This window comes from Ictidomys tridecemlineatus, chromosome 1 (genome assembly GCF_052094955.1).
Source record: "Ictidomys tridecemlineatus isolate mIctTri1 chromosome 1, mIctTri1.hap1, whole genome shotgun sequence".
NCBI classification, from domain to species: domain Eukaryota; kingdom Metazoa; phylum Chordata; class Mammalia; order Rodentia; family Sciuridae; genus Ictidomys; species Ictidomys tridecemlineatus.
Genome location: NC_135477.1, coordinates 77,983,257 through 78,008,551, shown reverse-complemented (window position 1 = coordinate 78,008,551; position 25,295 = coordinate 77,983,257). Strand labels below are relative to the sequence as shown.

At 34.1% G+C, this 25,295-nt stretch overlaps 1 protein-coding gene across 4 annotated transcripts; it reads left to right on the top strand.

Annotated features, from left to right (window-relative positions):
- The first annotated feature begins 2,139 nt into the window (after positions 1-2,139).
- LOC106145160 (uncharacterized) lies at positions 2,140-23,831 on the top strand. 4 transcript variants are annotated; one of them, XM_078043168.1, is made up of 7 exons: positions 2,148-2,287; positions 3,978-4,083; positions 4,191-4,307; positions 16,042-16,168; positions 16,890-16,985; positions 19,991-20,048; positions 20,502-23,831. In XM_078043168.1, the coding sequence occupies exons 3-7, from the start codon at positions 4,293-4,295 to the stop codon at positions 21,568-21,570; spliced, it is 1,365 nt and encodes a 454-aa protein (XP_077899294.1). In that variant the 5' UTR covers positions 2,148-2,287; positions 3,978-4,083; positions 4,191-4,292; the 3' UTR covers positions 21,571-23,831. The 4 variants fall into 4 exon arrangements, with proteins under 4 accessions (XP_077899290.1, XP_077899294.1, XP_077899302.1 ...); XM_078043176.1 differs by lacking the exon at positions 4,191-4,307; XM_078043174.1 differs by lacking the exon at positions 3,978-4,083 and having other exon boundaries at positions 2,153-2,287.
- The last annotated feature ends 1,464 nt before the right edge of the window (positions 23,832-25,295 follow it).

Sequence of the window (25,295 nt, the reverse complement as noted above, 5' to 3'; positions counted from 1 at the left end):
TCATTACTTGCTATTGGTCTCTTCAGGTTTTATATATCTTCTTGGTTTAATTTTACTAGGTGGTATGTATCTAGAAAATCTTTCCATTGCTTCAAGACTTTCTATTATATTGGCATATAAGTTTTCACAGTAGTCTCTAAAGATCCTCTGAATTTTATAGATGCTTGTGTGGTAATAGAATTTCGGCATCTCTTTGAGTTTCTGATGATCCAATGTTGAATTACAATTCTGTCACCAATCTCATTGAGAACTCTTGCTTCTAGCCATGGGGCAAACTGGAAAATGCAGTCTTCCTCTACTTCATCATCTTTGATTCCCCACTCTGATGTCTCTTATTTCCCTTCTTCAGCTTACTTTCAGTTATAGTTGGTTTTATATTTCTAGTTTCTTCAGGTAGAAGCTGAGGTCATTCATTAGAGATTTTTTTCTTTAAAAAAAAAGTTCCTTTCATTCAGCAGTTACATAGTAACAACATACAAATTTGGACTGTTTTTATTTTAATTCGGTCCTAATTAGCTTCTAATTTCCCCTTTGATTTCTACTTTAACACATGGTATATTTAGATTATTTATTTTCCAAATGTTTGGATATTTTCCAGATACATATAGATATTAACTTACAATTTAATTACAATATGGTCAAATAATGTGTTTTGAATGACTTGAATCCTTTTAAATTTATGATGTATTATATAGTGTCTTTTGGTAAATTTTGCGTGTGCACTTGAACAGAATGTATATTTTTCTTTTGGAGAGTAAATGTACTTTATAAACATTAGTCACATTAGTGATGTTAAAATTTTTATGTACTTGCTGATTTTCTATTGGCATACAAAATACTGAGAAGGGAGTATGAGATCTTAAAAAATAAATTTGTAAGCAATGTATAAAACTATATATTTTTAAGCTGTCCTATTAAGTACATAAACATTTATGATTGTAGATATTGAATCAACAAAGTATTACTTAAGTCTTAATTGAGACAGTGAGCAAAATTTGAACATGGACTGTAGATTATGTTAGAATTGCATCTATTGCAGGTTACTAACCTGAGAATAAACACAAGGAAACAAAGACAACTAAGAAATACACTATGAAGGAAAGATCAGTGGGGCTAACTCCTGACAGGGTCTACCAAGGTCACTGTAAAATTAATATTGATGGCCATAGGTTTCTCAATGTAGTTAAGAAGTTTCATTAATACCACAGGCACACTAAGATGAAGTCTGCCAGGTCATGACCCCAGCACCCTCATTAACATACAATTGAATTGCAGAAGAAGCTCCCCCTCCTCCAATATTATAGTCTCCAAGACAGAGAGATGACCAACTAGGGCCCCAAACTCCTGCAATCTATGTGAAGAGGGAGTAAACATCTGATTAGCGCAGACCACAGAAGGTAGACCACAGTTCTCAAGGTAAACATAAGACAGCAATAAATTTGGAAGCAGCATTGTTTCCTTTGCCCTTCTCTGCCCACAGGCAACCCTCTCTAGAAAGCGTTCTTTGCTTGAATCTTTTTTTAAAACTAAATTCTCTTGAATTTTCATGTCTGACTTTAGCTTTTATTAAGTTGGGATATAAGAACTGAAGTTTGGAGCTTCAGCTCTCCACTATCCTGTGTCAGCTTAATGAGCTCAATTATTTTGAGACTCTTCAGAATTTCAGGTTGTCGTATCTAGTCAATAGCACTTGGCAATTTCTCTAGGCTTCGGTCTGAAAATACATTTTTGTTAAATAAAGAAATATAAAGGCATTAATTATCTGGACTAAGATTTATTGGACTTTTACGAACTCAGGCCTGAAGAAATGAAAGTGTGGGTGACCATGGAGTTTTTAGATTTAAAGCTACAATTGCTTTTCTTTCCCATATGCTTCCTTTATACCTGTCCTTATTTCTTCTGTCGTACATCACTATAGTACTGAGTCCCAACCACGTTACCTAAGTTGTCCATCAATATCACTTCGGGTGGTTTTCTGCCTTTAAGCCAATTTTAACCACTCAACTCCATGAATAACCAAAAGCTCAAGTCTCCAGAAAAGCCCAGCAGGAATCATCAGATCACTAGAGGGCGCCAAATCGCTTAACTTCATCCAAATTCGTGTCAAAGCGGAGGCTTCCCGCAGAGTGCGCTCTGCGCATGTGCAATGCCCTTTCCTTTCTGTCTGGGCGGCTTTGTCTCACGCCGCAGGGGGTTGAAGACTCCGGCGCTACCAGGTCCCCGCAGCGGAGCTGAGGGCGGGGCCGGGGCTCAGAGTGGCCTGGGATCAGAGACAGATCCCTTGCAGGTGTGTCAGAGGCCTCTGTGGGCGGGTTGGGAGCGGGGAAGCTCGACTTTGTGACAGCCGGGTCAAAATCTGGAGGCCGGGGCCTGCGCCGAGAGCCTACAGGGCCTGCGGGAGGGACTTGGCAGGGAAGCCGGCCTTTTGCACAGCCGACCTTCTCCTAAAGTTGTTGTCGCGACCTGTGAGGGGCAACCCAGGAGGGCCCACTCTGCGGGGAAAGCAGGCCGGGCCGCCCTGAGGGAGCGGCTCTGGGTAACGTGGAGCTGGACCCGCTGCGTCCGAGCGCGTCTGCGACGCTGGCTGTAGCCAGGCTTGGCCCAGATCCAGGGTGTGCTGCTGGATGGGCGAGCTGATCTCAGGGTGATTCCGTCATCTGTAAAATGATGATGAAAGCACCCTTGAGGGTCGTTTGCTGTCCTGAATAAGGCAGTAGATGTAAATAATAAGGAATTAATAAAGGTGAGCTGCTTTTATTACAAGGCATGCTGTTGTTTTCATTATTGGCTCCTTTAATCATTGGCAGTAACCACTTCCGTTTTAAGAAATTATAGTATTACAGGTTCAGAGATATAAATTGGTTTACTCGGAATTAGGTAGGATTTAAACTCTCACTGTTTTTACTCCGTAGTTAATGCTCTTTCCTACATTAAAATCCAGTCTTAGTTTGTATTTAAGCAAGCAGTTGTGCTTAAGCACCACCAGAGTATAGTTGTGAAGTGTATTGAACATCATCTCTCCATGTAGTGTTCTATTTCCAAAAATTCTTGGGATTCCTTTAGAACCCTTGGCTCAAAAAGTCAATTAAGACCCTTCCTACATCCTCCAACCTGATTGTTCTCAGCAAGCGCATAAATTGAAACCAGAGTTGGAGCTTTCAATCTTAAATTTCTCTAAGAAGTTGGAAATTCTATCAAGGCTAAAGGCTAATTTCTAGAGGGGAAATGGTAGAGACAGACTTTAAAAAAAAAAAAAACAACAACTGTGATTCTTCCATGCTTTTTATTATGTAGGTGATGTGATAATGCTTCTGATGGCTGGTGGTATCTGGGCTTATAATTATCATCTTTTAAGCCCAGAGTGGCTGGAAGTTGTTTCTGCTGCTTATGAAAAGGACCACAGGATTGTGGCATCTGTTGTCTTTGCTACACCTATGAAGTGTCTGGGAATTTTGGAGCCAAAGTGCTATTTTAGAAGCTAGATTTATGTGTCAGCAGATTAGGGGCCATGTCAGTTTATCAAGACTGGACTAAATTTTACCCTAGACCCAGCCTAAATTTGAGAGGTCAGTGAAATCCAGGGCACTATCTAGATTTGTGGTCCTGGGTAAAGACTTTAAAAATCACATGAGAGGTTGTTCAAGATTACCTGATTTTTCCTTATATTAAAGGTAGCAGCATTGAAAGTAAGCCTAAGGTAGAACTGAAGTCTCCAGATTCACTATATCAAAAGAAACTAATTTAAAGAGAAGAACTATCTCATTTTTGAAAACGCTGAAATAACTTTAGAATTGTGGGATTTATAATATTAACAGGAAAAATTGTTATGAATGTAAACTAAACACCTTTTATATATCAATAAATATATCAATTCATCATCTGTAATGCTAGACATAGGTATCCATATTTGGATATATTATACATCGTATTTAATCTGTTATTTATTATTTATTTTTCAATTCTTTTGTGTTATTCAGTGAACATACACATAATTTTCAAAGCAACCAATAAGAAAGAAATGTTTAGATTCACTCAAAAATATCCCAGGTTCATCAAGATTATGTCAGAGTCATCGATGGACAGGTGGGTACTACTTCATCATGGTACTTCCTATTCCTTCTCATGGGTCAAAGGGACATTTTTCCAGGGGTTTGTATTTTACTAAAATATTGTATGGAAATTTCCCACAGGAGATTCCTGGAGCTGTAACATATGGTCTCTTATGACTTTTCTCTTACAACTTTCCCTGCTCGGGCTTTATAGTTTCTACCCTTTCCCAAGAGCAGCAGAAAATGAACAAGTTCAAGGTGAGTCATTTATTTAGCCTTTGTTTCACTTTGTGTATGTGTGTTTAATGTGTGTGTGTTTTTTTTTAACTTGACTTGAAACTATATTTGTTCTTTTTTTTTATTGGTTGTTCACAACATTACAAAGCTCTTGACATATCATATTTCGTACATTAGATTGAAGTGGGTTATGAACTCCCAATTTTACCCAAATGCAGATTGCAGAATCGGTTACACATCCACAATTTTACATAATGCCCTATTAGTAATTGTTGTATTCTGCTACCTTTCCTATCCCCTACTATCCCCCCTCCCCTTCCCTCACATCTTCTCTCTCTACCCCATCTACTGTAATTCATTTCTCTCCTTATTTATTTTCCCATTCCCCTCACAACCTCTTATATGTAATTTTGTATAGCAACGAGGATCTCCCTTCATTTCCGTGCAATTTCCCTTTTCTCTCCCTTTCCCTCCCATCTCATGTCTCTGTTTAATGTTAATCTTTTCTTCCTGCTCTTCCTCCCTGCTCTGTTCATAGTTGCTCTCATTATATCAAAGAAGACATTTGGTATTTGTTTTTTAGGGATTGGCTAGCTTCACTAAGCATAATCTGCTCTAGTGCCATCCATTTCCCAGCAAATTCCATGATTTTGTCATTTTTTTAGTGCTGCGTAATATTCCATGGTGTATAAATGCCACATTTTTTTTATCCATTCATCTATTGAAGGGCATCTTGGTTGGTTCCACAGTCTAGCAATTGTGAATTGTGTTGCTATGAGCATCGATGTAGCAGTATATATCCCTGTAGTACGCTCTTTTAAGGTCTTCAGGGAATAGTCCAAGAAGGGCAATAGCAGGGTCAAATGGTGGTTCCATTCCTAGCTTTCCCAGGAATCTCCATACTGCTTTCCAAATTGGCTGCACCAATTTGCAGTCCCACTAGCAATGTACAAGTGTACCCTTTTCTCCACATCCTCACCAGCACTTGTTGTTGTTTGACTTCATAGTGGCTGCCAATCTTACTGGAGTGAGATGGTATCTTAGGGTGGTTTTGATTTGCATTTCTCTGACTGCTAGAGATAGTGAGCATTTTTTCATGTACTTGTTGATTGATTGTATATCCTCCTCTGAGAAGTGTCTGTTCAGGTCCTTGGCCCATTTGTTGATTGGGTTATTTGTTATCTTATTGTCTAATTTTTTGAGTTCTTTGTATACTCTGGATATTAGGGCTCTATCTGAAGTGTGAGGAGTAAAAATTTGTTCCCAGGATGTAGCCTCCCTATTTATCTCTCTTATTGTTTCTCTTGCTGAGAAAAAACTTTTTAGTTTAAGTAAGTCCCATTTGTTGATTCTTATTATTAACTCTTGTGCTATGGGTGTCCTATTAAGGAATTTGGAGCCCGACCCCACAATATGTAGATCGGAGCCAACTTTTTCTTCTATCAGACGCAGAGTCTCTGATTTGATATCAATACAGAAATGATCCCTGAAAGTATAGTCTTGTGTGTATGTGTTTTTAAGAGAGCTCAGGTATTTAACTAGAAAGGGAGCTATGTTACAGATCATCTTCAAGGAAAACACTGCTCTCAAAGTATGGTCTTAAGACCCCTGGGAACCTTAAGACCCTCTCAAGGGGTCTTTAAATTCAAAACTCTAGTGCTAAGATACTAATTGCACTGTTGGTATGAAAAGCAATGGTGATAAGTTCCTGCCTATCTACTATTGGCATGAATTAAGATAAGGACACCTAATTTATAATCATTGTATTTCTCCAAGTAAAAACCTGCCATTTACTTAAGGATAACCTTAATAAAATAGTAAAAATTATTAATTTTATTAAATATTGACCCCCAAGTGCATATATTTTTAATATTCCATGTGATGAAATGGAAAGTTAAAATAATGTGCTTCTGCATCCTGAACAGTTAGTTGTCTGGTCTGGATAACAAGCCCTTGTGCAATTATTTGATTTGTGCACATGCTTTTCATGGAAGACCTTTTTTACATGAAAGAACAAATGGCAAAAAAGCTATAGTTATTTACACTTGGGTATTTAACAAACATATTCTCAAAAGTGAATGAAGTTGGGCTGGGGTCGTAGCTCAGTGGTAGAGCGCTTACCTAGCATGTGCGAGGCACTGGGTTGTATCCTCAGCACCACATAAAAAAATAAATAAATAAAATAAAGGCATCGTTTCCGACTACAACTAAAATAAATAAATAAATAGATAGATAGATAGATAGATAGATAGATAGATAGATAGATAGAGATAGATAGATAGATAGATGAAGTGAGCCTGTCACTTCAAGGTATCTTTTTGCCAATATTAAAATTTGAGAGGACAGAGCAATACAAAGAAATAAAGGACACATAGTTTTTTAGATTTAAAGTTAATTAGACCATTCTAAAAAGTGGTATTTGTGGTAAATCCTCAATTAAATGAGATAGGGAACTATGTTGAAATCTAGTGGCAAAACATGTTAAATAGAGGAACAGCAAATACAGTCACTCTGAGGCATGTTCTAGAAACCGTATCAGGATATTATAGCTAGAGAGAAGTGACTTTGGAAGAGAATGGCAAGAAGTAACATCAAAGAAGTAGAAGAAGCTAGAAGATGTAGGACCTTACGGACTGTAGAACTTTGAATGTTGTTTTTATTTGTTCATTTAAAATGTACAATATATATGTACAACTTAAGGAATATTAATTAACATCAGCCCTGTTGGGCTTAAGAAATGAATATTACTGGTTACAACTGATGGTCTTGATCTCACCATTACCAGGAAAAACGAATACTGAATTCTGTTATCAGTTCATTGGTTTTTAAAAATTTACTTTAAATAAAACAACATAATTGTCAATTAAACATCCAGCCCTATGCTAAGCATTAGTATATTCTTCTCACATAATCCTCAAGTCAATTTTTGAAATGTTAATACTACCATATCACAAACTTTTGGTATGGACTTTACCTGTTACCAATTGAAAATCACAATCTTTGGGCATCTTGCTAGAAACAAAGGAGAAAGTAAAAGGAAGCTAAGATTCAACCTATTCAACAGAACCAATTAAAAACTAGAGTAGGACCTACAGTTCTGCTACAGCAAATCCTGAATATATTTTTATCTTTTATTTGAAATCCTCCTTATCCAAAATTAATTGGGGAGTACATGTGTTTTCCTATGATCTACAATTAATTGCTCAGTGGTCAGTCTGGGACAATAAAAACAGTTAATGAGCCTGTTTCCTGTGGGGGTTTTTCATTTGTTTGAGATAGGGTCTCACTATGTTGCCCAACCTTGTCTCAAATTCCTGAGCTCAGGTGATTCTCCTGCTTCAGCCTCCTTAAGTAGCTGGAACTATAGATCAGGGGTACCATGCCCAGCTCTGCGTTTTTTTGGTTTTTTTTTTTAAGTGCAGTTGTCATTACCAACTCCTTGAAAATTTTATTTGTTGCAGGTTCTTGAACTGTTTGTCTATAGCCATTTTGGCCAGAGTAGATTTCTCTTTTTTTGTATTCCTTCTTGCATTTCTCTACTTTTATTGGTGCAACTCTCTGTTTTTGAAAAATCCTTTATATTTACTATTTTTACTTTGGAGGAGGGTTTGCTAGTGGAAAGTTCTGTTTTGTTTATTTGCACTGTGTATAGAATTTTTCATTGGTAGTTCTTATCTTTGAAAACACTGAAAAGCATAAATAGTCTTGTGCTACTGATGCTGTTAAAAATATACCTGTCCCTTTGTCAGATCTTTAAAGCAAATTTGTCTGTTTGGGGCTAACTGCTTTCGAGATGTATTTTACTATTGTGTGTTTATGTGTGGATTTTTCTTTATCCTAATGAAATTTATTTGTACTTCTTTGGGTTTGAGGATTTGTGTTTTGAGTATTATAACTTATTGACTTTAAGCTCTACTTTTTGTGTTATTGTATTTTTTGATTAACCTGGAAATTATACTATGCCTGGTTAACCTATGTAATATCTTCAAATAACATACTGTTTATTCATAAACAGTGAAGTAAACTTTCAGTAGTATAATTCTGTTCCTATTCTTCCCATTCTTTGTGGCCTTTTTCTTTAGTTCATTTGTAATATATTTTTAACAAGTATTTACTTGTTATTTTTGCTTGAAACATTTACTAATATTTTAAAGAAACCCCCAGAAATGAGTAGTTGTTTTCTGAAATATTCTAATCTTCTGAATTTTTGCTTTTGTTCATCTTTGGATTCTCAGTTTTCTGATTAATTTTGGAAACCTTGATTTCCTAGGTAAAGGGCTTGTTCTAATTGTTAGGGTGAGATCAGTCTATCTTTTGATATTCTACATTATACTCAGAACCAATGTTTTAAATCCTTAGTGTAAAGATACTAGCTCTAATATGCTTTTCTGCTCTCTTTTCTGTGGCTTTGAACTTTACAAATGTCTTGAAATTTCTAAGCAGAGGAATAGTGCTCATCTCAATGGATTTTCCATTTTTCCAAGATCCTGATCCCTCAAATCCTGGTTACTATTATCCTTTCATGCTTTTATACAGCTATTTAGTATGTTTTGTCTTTATTTTTAGTTGTGGTTAAAGACACATAAAATTTACTATTTAACTTTTTCAAGTGTTTAGTTCAGTGGCATTACATACCTTCACATTGTTACTTAACAGTTACCAGTTACCACCATTTATCTCCATAACTTTTTTCATCTCACAACCCATTACAAAACAATTCTGTTCCCTCTTCTCCCAATCCCTGGCAACTAACTACTAATGTTATTTTCTGTCTGTATGAATTTGACTTCTGTAGGTATCTTGCGTAAGTGAATCATACAATATTTGTCTTTCTCTGACTGATTAATTTCACTTAGTGTAATTCTTCAAGTTTCATCCATGTTGTAGCCTGTGTCAAAATTTCCTTCTTTTTAAAAGTGGAATAATATTAGATTGGTTATATAAACTATATTATGTTTATCCATTCATACATTCATGGGCACTTGGTTTACTTTTTCCCTCTTGGTTATTATAAATAATGCTGATTTGAACATAGATGAACAAATACTATTTGAGTCTCTGCTTTTATTTCTATAAGATATATACCCAGAAAGGGAATTTCTGGATCATTTTGTAATTTTTTGAGGAGCTGTCATACTGTTTTCCATAGTGGCTACATCATTTTACATTCTAACCCAAAACACACAGGGTTCCAGTTTCTCTAGTCTTTACCAACATTGTTATTTTGTTGTTTTTAAAGAATAGCTATCCTAGTGGGTATAAAATGATTTATACTTTTTGTTATGTTGTTATTTTTTAACTCAGCAAAATATACTCTTTGGGGTTGTACATTTTATTGACTTTTGACACATTCATAAAAGTATGTAATCATCACCACACTCAAGCTACTGACAGTTCCACAACCTCAAAATTCCCTTATTCCCTTTTTGTAGCCTTTTTATCCAAATTCCTAGCAATCACTGATCTATTCTGCATTCTTATAATTTTGCCTTTCCCTGACTATCACATAAATTCAATTTATATTGAATTGATTTTTTTAAAGACTGACTTCTTTCATTCAGCATAATGCATTTGAGATTTGATCATATTGTAATATATCAAAAGTTTGTTCTTTTTTGTTATAAATAGGATTCAGTTGTATGGATATACATCATTTATACATTTACTAGTTGAAAACTTGTTTCCATCTTTTTTGAGGGGCAATTGTGAACAGAGCTTTTTCAGATACTTGTGTAGTGAATTTTGTGTGAACATTGATTTTATTTTTCTTGGGTAAATACTAGGAGTGGGCTTTCTAGGTTACAGGTGTTATCTTTAACTTTTTTAAAAAAATATTTATTTTCTAGTTTTAGGTGGACACAATATCTTTATTTTTTATTTTTATGTGGTGTTGAAGATCGAACCCAGCACCCTGTGCATGCCAGGCGAGCACGCTACCACTTGAGCCACATCCCCAGCCCAATTTAACTTTATAAGAATTCCGTTTCCCAGAATAGATATACTATTTTGTATTCCTGCTGCAATGTATTAGAGATCCATTTGCTTCACATTACTTGTTAGCACTTAATATTGTCAGTTTTTTTTAAGTCATGCTGATGGTTGAGTAGTAGTATCCCATTATATTTTAATTTTCATTTCTCTAATGTTTAATGATATTGAATATATTTTGGTGGGTTTACATGTTGTTTCTATACCTTATTTTTATGAAGTATCTATTCAAATCTTTAGTTCATTTTTAAATTGGGTTTTTTCTTGTTGAGTTTTGAGAGCTTTTTTTTATGTTCTGGACATAAGTGACTTGTAAATTTTCAAACATTTTATCATTATCTATAGCTTTTCTCTTCATTTATTTAACAGTGTCATTGAAGAGCTAATTTTGATAAGCTCCATATTTTTTCTTTTTTTAGTTTCTTTTGGTATCATGTCTAAAATATCTGCTTTAACCAAAAGTCACAAAGCCTTTTTCTTTCTAAAAATTTTATAGTTTTACATGATTTTTAGGTGATATTTATATGAATTATTGGCTTGGTTTCATTTTTAGATACTTTCCTTTATACATGTATTTCTGTATGTTCCAGTACCATTTATTGAAAAGTAATATTATGTATCTATGTGTGTTTGTAATCTATGCATAATCTTAATATATTGGCTCATATATATAGATAGCTCTGAAAATAATTATACATACATGCATATAAGTATGTCAGTATACATACATGTATTTCCTAACTGTGCTAAGAAGACCTAGGAGCAATGACACCCAGTTGCAATGAGCATTCCTAGTGCCCACATCCATATTTTTATACCATTTTTCAATAAAAGAACTAGAACTTCTTGGATAATTGGTTGATTCTAGGACTGAAGCAAAGGAAATACAAAATAAACCAAGGGAATTTTGTGCCATCAGAAAGTAAGGAAATGCTGTAACATAAAAGTAAACAAATGATTAGGGCATGTCAAATAGACACAAGAACCAATCTATAAGAGCTCCTCATTGGCAAAGCTGAAGCAATTTGAGCAACAAAACAAGTATGCAGTATTATATTCTAACTAAAAACATTTTTAAAAACCAGGTCATGTTGATATAAGTAAATGAATAAATAGGTAAATAATGAGAAGAGATAAATCTTTATGAAGAACCCCATGTGATATGTATAGATAGTGTCCCTCTAGGAAGTGGAGTTTATTACCACATTCTCTTCTTGCATATGGGCTGAACTTTAATTTGCTTTCAAAAAATAGAATGTGAAAAATAAAAGTAGCTACTTTACAGTGGAGAAAAATGGTAAACACAACCCTAACAAAGTAAGCCAAGTTAACGTCACTAGTAATATTATGAACCCCCTGTTATATTTTGATAAGGGTTCTCTATTATTCTTCCCCTAAACCTAAAATCTTAGTCTAATCATGAGACAACCTTTAGGCAAATCCAACTTGAGGGGCATTCCATAAAACATTTGAGTAGTATTCTTCAAAACTGTCAAGGTCATAAAAATTAAGGAAAGGTCTAGGGACATAGCTCACCATGTGCAAGGCTGTGGGTTCAATTCCTAGAATTTCAAAAATAAATAATAATGTTTTTAAAAAATCAAGGAAGACTCATAAACTAAGAGACTAAGCAGACTTTTAAAACATCAAAATACTCTTTTATTGCACTGATCTTTGTGTTTATCCTTTTTTATTAGCGCAATATCTTCCTTAATATAGCAGCGAGTCTTAAAATCAGATAGTGTGAATCCGCATAATTTGTTTTTTTGCAAAAGCTATTTTAATTCCATTACTTTTCCTTATATATTTTAGAATCAGCTATTGACACCTACCAAAAAAAAGCCTTCTCAGATTTTGATTGGAATTACATTAAATATACAGATTATATTAAGAAGAGTTGGCATGGTTCAGAGTCAATTTAACACCCCATTTATTTAGGTCTTTGACTTCTTTGTTTGTTGTTTTGTAGTTTTTGGATATAGACCATGCTAAAAGTTTAGATTAACACTCAAGTATTGCATTTTTGTTGCTATTGTAAATAATGTTGATTTCGCTTTTTTATTTCTACTTGGTTTTTATTAGCATATAGAAATATAGATTTTTAAAAACAAGTTTGGTCTGTGACCTTAATAAGCTTAATGATTAGTTCCAGAATTTGTTTTAAAGATTCTTGGAGACTGTCCACATAAGTAAATGTCATCTGAAAACAGAAACAGTTTTATTTTTCCTCTTTGTAATCTGTATGCTTTTCTTTAGCCAGTGCTATTATTTCTAATATGATATTAAGTAAGAGTACTGAAATTAAACATTTTTTTCCTGTCATTAGGGATAAAGAATTTAGTCATTCAGTAAGTGTTGTGCTAGCTACAAATTTTATATAAATGTCTTTTTTAGATTAAGGAAGTTCCCTTCTGCATTAGTTGGCTTCTGTCACTATAATAAATACCTTATAAAGAGAAAAGGGTTATTTGGGATCACACTTTTAGAGATTTCAGTCCATGATCAGTTGAAACCTGTTGCATTTACACCTGTGTTGAAGCAGCACATCATGCCATGAGCACACGATTGAGCAAAACTGCTCTCATGGCCAGAAAGCAAAAGAAAGAGAAAGGGACCAGGGTCCCATAGTCACCTTCAAAGGGATAGTCCCAGTGACCCCAAAGACCTCCTACTAGACCCTGCTTCCTTAAGGTTCTACCCAATAGTAAGGCTCTGTTTCCAATAGAGTTACCCTAGGGAGCAAGCCTTTACTACATGTTCTTTGGAGGAAACTGAAAAGCAAATTATAATATCTTTTTCACCTAATTTGTTCAGAGGTTTAATCATGAATGATAATTATTTTAAAAATTTGTGAAAAGCTTTTTCTGTATCTATTGAGATGATGATGATGATATTTTTCTTTTTTAATTTTTTCATGTTTATGACTTACATTGATATTTTTATTTTGAGCCAGAATTGCAACAACAGGATAAATCATCTAATCTTTAGTTTTGTAGATCTCTTTCTTTTGCCTGCTCAAATCTAATGTTGACCCTCTCAAATGAATTTTTAATTTCAGTTATTCTACCTTTGAACTCTGTAACTTCTTTCCCTTTTTAAACATTTTTTATTGATATTCTTTACTTGTTTATACATAGTCTTTGTTTCCTTTAGTTCTTTGTCCACAATTTTCTATACTTCCTTGAGCATGCGTCAAAGAGTTGATTTAAAGTGTCTATGTAGGCCAGGCGCAGTGTTGCACACCTGTAATCCCGGTGGCTTGGGAGGAGGCTGAGGCAGGAAGATTGCAAGTTCAAAGCCAGCTTCAGCAAAAGCGAGGTGCTAAGCAACTCCGTGAGACCCTTTCTCTAAATAAAGTACAAAATAGGGCTTGGGATGTGGCTCAGTAGTCGAGTGCCCCTGAGTTCAGTCCCCAGTCATCCCCCGCAAAACAAAAAACAAAAAAACCCAACAACTTTGAGTTTATTTTTGAATAACAGTAAACAAAGTACTCACTTATTATTTTCAAATAGTTGCTGATATTTTAACCAAGAGTAGAGAACAATTTCTTCTTTCCTACCCACCATAAAATTAACTTTTATTGTCACTTATCATGAAAAAGGAAGTTACTCAACAATCATGCATTAATAATATAAGAAGAAAGCAGAAAGTGTGAATTAACTTTTTCAATTGTTGTGAATTTCCCAAAACAAAAGCAAAATAGAAGAAAACTGTTAATACAAATCTTCAGTATTAAGTAATTTGGGACAGTAAAGAAACTTACAAACCAGAAATTAAAAACTCATGATAGAAATGGAAAAGCAAATAAATACAAAATGTAGTTTCATTAACTTAGGAAAAATATAGCAGAACAGAAATACTCAAGGTTTCTGTTAAGTTACAACATGCTCAAGGAAGAAGAAGTGAATGAAGGTACAATAAATGACATGAAATAAATGAATGGACAAGAGATCAAAGTTAGGGCAGAAACAAAATGAATGAGGATCAGGAAGATATGAGTAATAAAAGTAAAAGAAAGACAAAGTAGAGTCCTTAAGGTACAAAAACCAAATAACAAAAGAGAATAAAATTTAAAACTATAATTCAAGGGGGGGCTGGGGTTATGGCTCAGCAGTAGAGCGTTTGCCTAGCGTGTTCGAGGCCCTGGGTTCTATCCTCAGCACCACATTTAAAAAATAAATAAATAAGAAAATAAAATAAAGATATTGTGTCTAACTACAACTAAAAAATAAATAGAAAAAAAACTATAATTCAAGGAACTTTCCAGAAAGAGAAGAACTGAATCTACTTATTGAAAAGACCCTCTGTATGCCACAAAGCACAAAGCATTGATTCAGAATAGTAACCCCCATACGTATTTAAAAGTAATTAAAAAGTTCTCTGGTCTCAAGGGGGAAAAGTACAAATCACTTGCCAAGGAGGAAAATAAAATTGACATAATTCTTAGTACCAAATTATATAAACATAAAATAATAGAAAGCGTTTTCAAGAAATTAAGAAAAAAGTATGAATCAGGAATTTATGCCCAACCAAGTTATTGTTCAAGTGAAAATACATTTCAGATCCTACGGAATATAAATAAAGCATTTATCAGAAGAAATTTTATAGCCTTAAATTGTTTCTTTTAATACAAATGAAAGAAATTAGCATCCTAACTCTGGCCACCAAATCATAATAATCTGGGAGCTGTCCTCTGTCTTCTTCCCAGTAGCTATTAATTACCAGCTAATTACAGTTACATTACACTATTTTGCCATACTACTGCTACTGCTGCTGCTACTTTATGTAAATGCCTATTGCTTATATCTGTCTCTTTGTGATGTGCCATTTGCTACTTCTGCTTTATAGTTTTCTTCTAAACTACTTATCTGCTATAACTCCAGCGCTTACATCTGTATCTTTAGTGGCTCCTATTGTCTGTATTTACATCTACAAAGTGAAGAAGTGAGCATCCCTAAGATGTATAAGATAGTCTACATACTGTGATGTAGATATTGTTCTCTTATATAAATTTTATTCCTTAAATTTAAGACTTGTTAACCTATTTTAATAGGTGTAACATATTAATAAGCAATCTATTAAATATATGAAAAATATAATCTATGGGTCAAAAGAACATAATGTTCTGGCACTTGAATTTATAAAATAATTAATCTTCATCCTATAACCTATTCTCCTATTATACTGTGTTTTTTGTAGTTTAACTTTCATCATTTCTCATGCCCCATGCTTTTTCCAATCATGTATTGTTTATTCTTAAAATATACATAAATCAGGTTGACCATCTAAAAAAATCTAACATGACAATACAAAATGCAAATAACTTTCCCCATTTGTAACCATCTTATATCTTGTATCATATTTGACAATACACCCACTACACATATTGCCTTTAAGCATTTACATCTTTGCCTCATGTCAAAATATTAGTTCTTTGATAATAGAAAGAATTACTTTTATTCATCTTTGGTACCTCCCGGAGAGTTGCAGGCAAAGTAGGAGCTCAGTAAATGTGTATTGAACATATATCTGTGTATAAAATACTGTATATAGTTAGCAGTATAACTATCCAGAGTAAATTCTACAGTCAACACAAAGCTAGTTTAATATGTTTTTTTTTTTCCTCCTCAGTGCTAGGGATTAAACCTAGAGTTTCATGCAAGCAAAGCAAATGCTTTACCACTGAGTCATGTCCCCAGCCCTTACTGTATCTTTTCAATGGTACTCTTTTCTGGTCAGTTCAGATTTAATTGAAATATTGTTCCAGGGACCAGTGACACTTAAGGATGTTACTGTGGAATTCACCAAGGAGGAGTGGAAATTACTGACTCCTGCTCAGAGGACCCTGTACAAGGATGTCATGCTGGAGAACTACAATCACCTGGTCTCAGTGGGTGAGAAAAACTTCCTCATATATGTTTTATTCAGCTTTTTCATTGCTGCGACTAAAAGGACCTAACCAGAACAACTGTAGAGGAGAAAAGGTTTATTTAGGGCTCATGTTTTCAGAGGTCTTAGTCCATAGAAGCTGGCTGCATTCCTTGGGGCTCTAGGTGAGGCTGAATATCATGGTGGAAGAGTGTGGCGGAAGGAATAGTGTGGTGATCAGAAAGCAGAGAGAGAGAGGCCTCCACTTTCTATATACAAACATATACTTCATAGCCATGCCCTCAATAAACCACTTCCTCTAGCCACATTCTGTCTGCCTCCAGTTACCACTCAGTAAATCCCATCAGGGATTAATTCACTGATTAGATTAAGGCTATAACCCAATAATTTCTTCTCCAGACCTTCTTGTATAGTCTCATATGTGAACTTTTGGGGGAGACTTCACATCCAAACTATAACAATGTATAAATCCCAGTCATTTATATTTCTTCTCTCAGTTTCTGGAACATATAAGATCCTTATGGGATTGAATGATATTAGCTTTGTTTCAGAGGTCAAACTTAATCCATTTTGGGTACCAGAATAAGTGTTCCTACATCTCCAGTGAAAGAATCTAAAATTTGACAAGCCTAAGTGGAACTTCATTGTTTTTCTGAAATTGTATTTTTCTTATCCATACAAACTTCAAGCAATTTGTTTCATTTTTTTTATTTTTTTCATTAATAGGTTATCGTGTGAGTAAGCCAAATCTGGTCTTCAAATTGAAGCAAGGAAAAGAGCCATGGGTATTGGAAGTAGAATTTCCACGTCGGCGTCGTCCTGGTAACTTAGAAATTATATTCCATTATTAGTCAGGTGTTTGATGCTTCTTTATTTTTGAAATACTTTTCAGGAATTTCTCTAAATTCCGTAGACTTCTGGAAATGATTGAGAACACTTTATCTGTACATGTAATAAACCTAAATCATACCTCAAATTTCTGTTCTCGCCACTTAAATTCCTCATTTGCTAAATATTTTAAAATAGATTTACTTCTATTTTCTATATTTTCAGAATTGAAACCATATCTAACCTTAACTGAGATTTTTGTCTTTTCTCTAGAATACAGTAACTTCCTCCCTGCACATTATAATATGTGATTATAATCTTAGAAAGTGTTCACAAATATGAGCTGTATTTTTTCAAAGAAAACAAAAAAACTGAAAAATATATTTTTAGCACCAGTTGCAACAGTTTTAACTTCCTCATCTCTCTTTAAACTCTGAACTCAAATTATAAACCATTATGTTGTTCATCATTTTCTTTCATGTGGGGTTGCCCTTCACACAAAGTGTTGATTATTCCTAAAATCTTCAGTACCTTATTTGGGGTATTATAACACCAAGAGAATCCCATCCTGCTTCTTAAATCTTTTTCATTATCTTCTGACTGATGTATTGCTTGGTACATATTAATTGCTCACAAGGTATTTGTTGAAAGAATGAAATATGATTTATAAGAAACCGACAATCTCTATTCTCTGCTGTATGCTCTTTTCACTAACTACTTCGAGGACTTATCCACTCTTAAGAATAAATCATGAATTTTTGTGCTGAGAACTCCTAAAGCTGACAGAATCTCTGTTCTATTTTTATTCTGGTTTCATATTTTACCTTCTTACAACATAGTTCCACTGATTCTACTCCTTAAGGTCAAAATCAAATTATTAATTTAAATTCTCAAGGCCATTGTATAATGCAGCAGACTTCTATTGCCACTAGCCTGTCATGGTAAACTAATACTCACTCACTATTACAGCATACATTTATGTTAATTTTCTGTCAAGAACAAGTCTGACCCTCTCTTGCCTACTGCGACTTATTTCTCCTTGTAGCCCCCAATCACATATTAATTTCCACTTTACCATTCTCTTACATGTTTTATATACATAGGCTCTTATTTCATACATATTCAAGTTAACTTTGCACAACTCAGTATCAAATAACTTTTCCCACAAGTGCCATGAAATTAAAACCCCAAGCCTCTGCTCGTAATCTTTTATTTTTTAAATATGAATAAATATGAAGAATGGTTCTAGGATGATGTTGAGTAACCTAATATTTAGGGAACATGTAGCAAATTAGAAGCAGAAATGAAGGAGCCAAGATTATGAAAGCACAATTCAAAACTCAAGTTGAATCTTATCTTTGGAAATGCAGGATTTTGATGGCTAGGATAAGTTCAGAACTGAAAATCCATGATGCTACAAGGAAATTCATCCTCTTGCAGAATGGCATGCCTCTGCTTTTTAAAAAGTCCTTCTTTTTGGATGTCTATGTTCCTGCATCTTCCTGTCCTAGTGAAAATTAAGCTAATTTTATTGCTAATGAAAGCTTAAACTTCTAACAATGAGAACATTGATGATCTGAGAAATTCACTTTAGAATTGACAGCTTTTTTTATTATGGATAGACAAGGAAGAAATAAAGTATAAGTTTATAGTCTGTTAACTACAATATTTCTCCTGATCTGCACTTTCACTTTCCTTTTAGTTCCCCACAGTCATCTGCAGTCTGAAAATATTAAACAGAAAATTCCAGAAATAAACAATTCATAGTTTTAAAATATATGTCATTCTGAGTACTGTGATGAAATCTAGTGTAGTTCCACTCTGGCCCAGATATGAATCAACTCTATCTAGCATATCTGTACTGTAACATGTTACCTTATTAGTCACTCAACAGCCATCTCAGTCATCAGATAGACTGTTGAGGGATCATAGCACTTATGTTAAGTAACCCTTATTTTATTTTATAATGGCCCCAAAGTTCAAGAGTAATGATGCTGACAATGAAAATATGCCAAAATAAAGCCTTAAAGTGCTTCTTCTAAGTAGAAAGGTAAAAGTTGTATCTATCATAGGTATGTATGTATGTATGTATAGAAAAAACTAAGTGTGTGTGTGTGTGTGTATATATATATATATATATATATATATATATATATATATAGAGAGAGAGAGAGAGAGAGAGAGAGAGAGAGAGAGCATTCAGTACTATCTGTGGTTTCAGGCATTACTGGAGTTTTGGAATATATCCCCTCCAGGTAAGGAGGAACTATTGAACTAGGAATCCTAACATAGTAATATAAATTTAAATTTGAGGGGATAAAGACTTATGCTTCTGGGGATTTTCTTTCTTTCTTTTTTTTTTTTGCACTGAGGATTGAGCCCAGGAGTACTTTGCTACTGAGCTACATCCCAGCCCTTTTTTATTTTGAGACAGATTGTTGCTAAGGTTCTAAGGCTGGCTTCAAACTTGTAAATCTCCTGCCTCAGCCCCCTGAGTTGCTACAATTACAAGCATGAGCTACTGCACCTGGATAGAATATGTTATGCTCCTCCATCAAATGTTAGCTCCTCCATCAAATTTTATCTTCTTTCTGATAATTCCAGTAAACAGAATTATCCACCAATTTTTCTTACCCAAATTACTGTGGTGGATTGTCTTTAATGAACTCACAGCGTTCTCTGTGATTCCCACTTCTTGTTCAGGATGATTTTAAAAGTCTTTTGTTCTCTGTTCCATATTCTTTGGTTTTTGTCTTAATTTTTACATCCAAGTTTTTAAGGTCATATTTGTTTTAAATGTGCCAAAGGAACTTTGGTTTGTAATCATGTTCTTCCCACTGTCTATTACTGAAGTTTTTAATGTTTGTTCTGTGTTTTTCTAAAACAAAGGAAGAGAATAAATTTCTATTTGAGAGTTCTTTCATTTTGATAGATTGACCTGAAACATAGAATCAACCCTACAATCATAATAATGTATTAAAATCTTGATTCCTTTGTAGAAGAACTATGGAATGACCATGGGGCAAAGTACCAGAAAAGTCAAGCTGGAAATTCAAGGCAAGTCAAGAGAAGTATTGTAAGAAAGTCTTGATGGGGGTACTAGAAATTAGATAGCACTAGTTAATACTAAATGTGAGAAAATACTGGAGTGAATTTTAAAGAAAGTAATTCAAATGGAAATGTCCTTTTTCACAGGAGAACTTACTCAAGATCAAGTTATTCAAACTTTGAAGTCATCTTCTTTGTTCTGAATTATACAAAAATCGAGGTTTTATTACACAAAGTAGAGTGCAGTCAGTTAAGAAACCTTATGTATGTTATGCAAGTTAAGTCTATGAAATGTTAAAGCACAGTGTAGGTCAGAGAATGTTTATAGTAGAGAAACCCTATGAAGCTAAAGAATATGGGAACATCTCTAGAAGTCAGTCCTCAGAGCAACTTAGAAAATACATAGCACAAAAAAAAGCATTAAAAGTCCTATTATTAATGAATTTGGAACTTTCTATTTAGGAACGGAGAACTCACAAAACATCAGAAAACTCATAACCAGGAGGAAACTTATGAATGTAACCAATGCGGAAAATCCTTCTGCCAAAAGTCTGCCCTCATAGTGCATCGACATACACATTACAAGAACAAATCCTATGAATGTGAAAAATGTGGGAAATCTTTCTCTATAAATGAAGACCTCGTAAAACATCAGAAAATTCACACCAGAGATAAAACCTATGAATGTAAAGAATGTAAGAAAATTTTCTACCACCTATCATCTCTTAGTAGACATCTGAGAACCCATGCAGGGGAGAAACCCTATGAATGTAATCAGTGTGAAAAATCTTTCTATCAGAAACCACACCTCACAGAACATCAGAAAACACACACAGGGGAGAAACCCTTTGAGTGTACTGAATGTGGGAAGTTCTTCTATGTGAAGGCATACCTCATGGTACATCAGAAAACACATACAGGGGAAAAACCTTTTGAGTGTAAGGAATGTGGGAAAAACTTTTCTCAGAAGTCACACCTCACAGTACATCAAAGAACACACACAGGGGAGAAACCATATAAATGTAAGGAATGTGGGAAATTCTTTTCTAGAAATTCACACCTCAAAACTCATCAGAGGACTCACACAGGAGAAAAACCTTATGAATGTAAGGAATGTGGTAAATGCTTCTACCAGAAGTCAGCCCTCACAGTACATCAGCGAACTCATACAGGGGAAAAACCCTTTGAATGTAATAAATGTGGTAAAAACTTTTACTATAAATCAGACCTCACTAAACATCAAAGAAAACACACAGGAGAGAAACCCTATGAATGCACAGAGTGTGGTAAATCATTCTCTGTGAATTCAGTCCTCAGATTACATCAAAGGACTCATACAGGAGAGAAACCCTATGAATGCAAGGAATGTGGGAAATCCTTTTCTCAGAAGTCACATTTTACCATACATCAGAGAAAGCACACAGGGGAGAAACCCTATGAGTGTCAGGAGTGTGGGGACACTTTTATCCAGAAGTCACAACTCAATGCACATCAGAAGACACATACACGGAAGGGAAAAGCTGACAAATAGTATGAGTTGAGAATTTCTGTCTGAATTTATCCTTCAGTGTTATCAGATAATTTACACAAGAGAAACCTCATGAGTATCATTAATGAGGGAAAAATTTCAGCCACAATCATTACTCATAGAATATCAGCAAATGCATGGAGAGAAATTCTATAAATTTATTAGGGAGAAATTTTTACCACCCAGTAGACTATTAAATATCAGACAATATAGATGGCAAAACTCTACAAACTATAAAATATGAAGAAAAATATTTCTTTCAGAAGTTGTATTTTATTTTACATCATTACACAAGAGAAATCCTATAATAAATAAATGTCAAGATGTTTTTTAACAGTCAGCAACTTACATCCAAAGCTAACATGTATAAGAAACTCCTATGAATATCCTGAGTATTCATAAATCTTTTTTACACAAGTTGCACTTATTGGAGAACTCAAGGTAGATAACTGCAAAGTTTGTAACAGGTATAGAAGCCTTTATTAAAGAACAGATATTTCAATGAATGTCATGTCATTGATAATTTGAATAATATTTCTATAAATATTTGAGAGATTTTCAACAAAATTTCAAATAATTTCTACTGATGGAAGCAGGCAAAAATGAATATTCCAAGGGATTTGATTTTCTTTTTTAATAAACCTGCAAATGTCCACAGATGTGAAGCTTTTTAAAAAGCAAAAATAAATTGAGTAATCAGACAACATCATTAAACACACATGAAGGGTCTTTTAGTATGTGGGACTTTTGTGTGCATGTGATTTTGCTACAAAACATAACTTGTAGAAGTTGGACATGCAAGTAGAACCCATCCGTAATTGTACATAGAAAAACATGTAACCTTAGTTCAATAACTGTTACGTGTAGGAGGACGTGTCACATTATCTGAGCTGAGCAGTGATTCTTGTTATGATATGTATTGTAGTGTAATACTCTTTATTTTTCTTAGTGCATCTTTTCCTACCATTTCCTGGCACTTGTAACAATTATATAGACATTGATACTGAACGAACACTTTAAAATGAAGCTGAAATGTTCTTGTAAAATGTTCAGCTGTCTTATGGTCAGCCAAATTTTGGAGTAGGGGCACATTTATTTTTAGCAAAAGTCTGAGCTGCCTTTAAAGCAGCTGACAACACTAACATGTATTATATTCTATATAATAGAAATAAATAGTGCTATGTAAGAAATATAATTATCTTACTGTTGGTGTTTTAGCAGAGTGTATGTAATTATCTGTGCTTGTATTTTGTATGAGAGTCTTAAATGTTCTCCCAAACCTTTTTATCACTAGTAGAAGCAACATGGTATAACAGTTAAGAGTGAGGACGCTAGGCTACTAGCCTAGGCCTAGATTCCAGCAAAGAGGTCATGTCACTCACCTCCCTGTGCCTCAGTTTCTTTTATGTAAGAGTAGTGATAGTAACATCTTAATATTGCTTTGAGGTTGAAATGAGTTAATATTTTAAAGCACTTAGAATAGTGTCTGAGACACAAGAACTATATATTAGATATTATAGTAATTATAATGTGTATTTCTTGAATTATCGTATAAAAATAATGTTGGCAACCCAACACTCATCTCCCACCTTATTGCTTCCAGTGCCTTGGTTTGGTTTGGTTGTTTGTTTTCCCAGTGATTCTGGAAGAGATCCTGATTAGGCTAGGCCAGTGGTTGGCAAACCACAGCCCATCTGCCAGATCTGGTCCACTGCCCATTTTTGTGCAAGCTGATAAAAGTTTTTTTATTATTATTACTAAATAGCTGAAGAAACTTACAGAATATTTTGGGACACATGAAAATTATATGATATTCAAATTTCAGTGTCCATAGAGCACTTGGAGAACACTAATACAAATAAAAACCCATTTCTTTATGTTTTTCCTTGCCTTTGGTTGCCTTCACCAGTAGAGTTTAGTAGTTGTGACAGACCATATGGCCCATAGAACCTAAGACATTTACTACTTGGCACTTTACAAAATAAGTTTTCTGTTATGTAGAGCTGGAAACATTGCAGCCAATGTAAATGTATACTTTTATACATGAAATGTGATTCAGAAATGATGTAAACAGCAATTTGTGGGTGGATGTTTTTGTGCAGTATATTTATTTTATGCATTATATTTATATGTTTAAAACCTAAGCTTAGAAGTATTTTTTTCAAAAAAATGTGTTTTTTACTTGCTGTATTGACATAAAATCAAAATAAATTTACTGATGGAGTGTAAGAAACATATATGAAATAAACTTTGCCTAAATTGAATTGTATTGTTAATTGATCCTTTCCTACAGTATTTCTTTATTTTCTTCCAAGTCAATGAGCAGTTATCCCCATATTGTTTTATAGTTTGCTCACTATCCCATCACAAGTTACCATCTCTGTGTTATATTTGACATGACCTAATGACAGAAATTTGTAATACCTAACTCCAATAGCTGTGTTATTAGTAACCTATAAAATTATTATCTATATTTCCTATATAAATGATTATTAATTTAAGGTAGTTCAACTTAGATTTTTTTTACCTTATGATGGTATGAATGCAATACACATTCAGTAGAAATCATACTTCAAGTTTTAAATTTTTATCTTCTCTCAGGCTATTAACATGAGGTATAATATTCCTTCCTATCACTAAGCAGCAGAAGCAAATCAACAGCAATCAGTCAGCCACACAGTCACAGGATTAAAAAAAAATGTGTTGGTAAGCTATAGTATTCAGTAGGTTAGGTATTTTAAATTCATTTTTGACTTGATATTTTCAACTTAAAATGGGCTTCTTGGGATATAACCCCAATGTAAGTCAAGCAGCATCTGTAACTGCCAGTTGCTGCTCTAATCTAAATGCCACCAGCACCTTACTTCCCCTTCCTAATATAGATGACTTTTTGATGTTGAACTTCTTAAGCATACATCACTCTAATTTGTCTGATGAACACTTAATATGATATTTAGTGATTGCTTATATTTTAAGAAGGACATACTTTGTACTTACTGCTATAACTTTTGTACACTATGGTAAAAATATTATCAATATCTCTTTCTACTCAAACCATCTATGAGAGGTTTAGGCACGGGCATGCATTTAGATTTATTCTTTATTGCAACCTATTGTGAAAGAAAAGCCATTTTCTAAATCCCTCAAGCTTCTCCACCAAAAAATAAAAGTTAATTAGTACTTTCTTGGAATAACTATGGCAAATCTGTTATGAAGAATAAAGTCTGTACTGATAAGAACACTTAAAAATAGTACTATAGCTGATGAGAATATGATATTTCTATTCTACAAATTCAATCCTGAGACTATTTCTTGGCCATAATCTCAAATCACAAATTATTAACCACCAAAATTGATAAGAGAACTGATGAGACATTGATAGCAGTTAATCCAATACAATCTCTCACTAGTACATGTGTTCATGAAGGTTAACCAATCTGCAACAGCTCCACTTCTCTCAAAGCCAACCACCAAAAACTTTCATTCAGACCATGCCTTTTTTTTAAACTTAGGATTGAACCCAGGGGCACTTTTATCACTAAAGCTTTATCCCCACACCTTTTTATTTTTTTATTTTAAGACACATTCTAGGTTAGTTAGGGCCTCACTAAGTTTCTAAGGCTGACTTGAGCTTGCAATGCTCCTGCCTCAGACCATGCTTTTAAAGTGAGCAAGTAAGTCAAGCCTCAGTCCAGTGAATGTATTTTTATGACTGATTAGTTTCTCAA

Bases quoted from the DNA above. Each gene is read 5' to 3' on its own strand.
- LOC106145160 (XM_078043164.1), top strand. From the start codon at position 2,147: ATGCCCTTTCCTTTCTGTCTGGGCGGCTTTGTCTCACGCCGCAGGGGG. The intron at 16,169-16,889 runs GTGAGAAAAACT...TTTCATTAATAG, and splicing joins CAATCACCTGGTCTCAGTGG to GTTATCGTGTGAGTAAGCCA. The intron at 20,049-20,501 runs GCAAGTCAAGAG...CTTTCTATTTAG, and splicing joins AGTCAAGCTGGAAATTCAAG to GAACGGAGAACTCACAAAAC.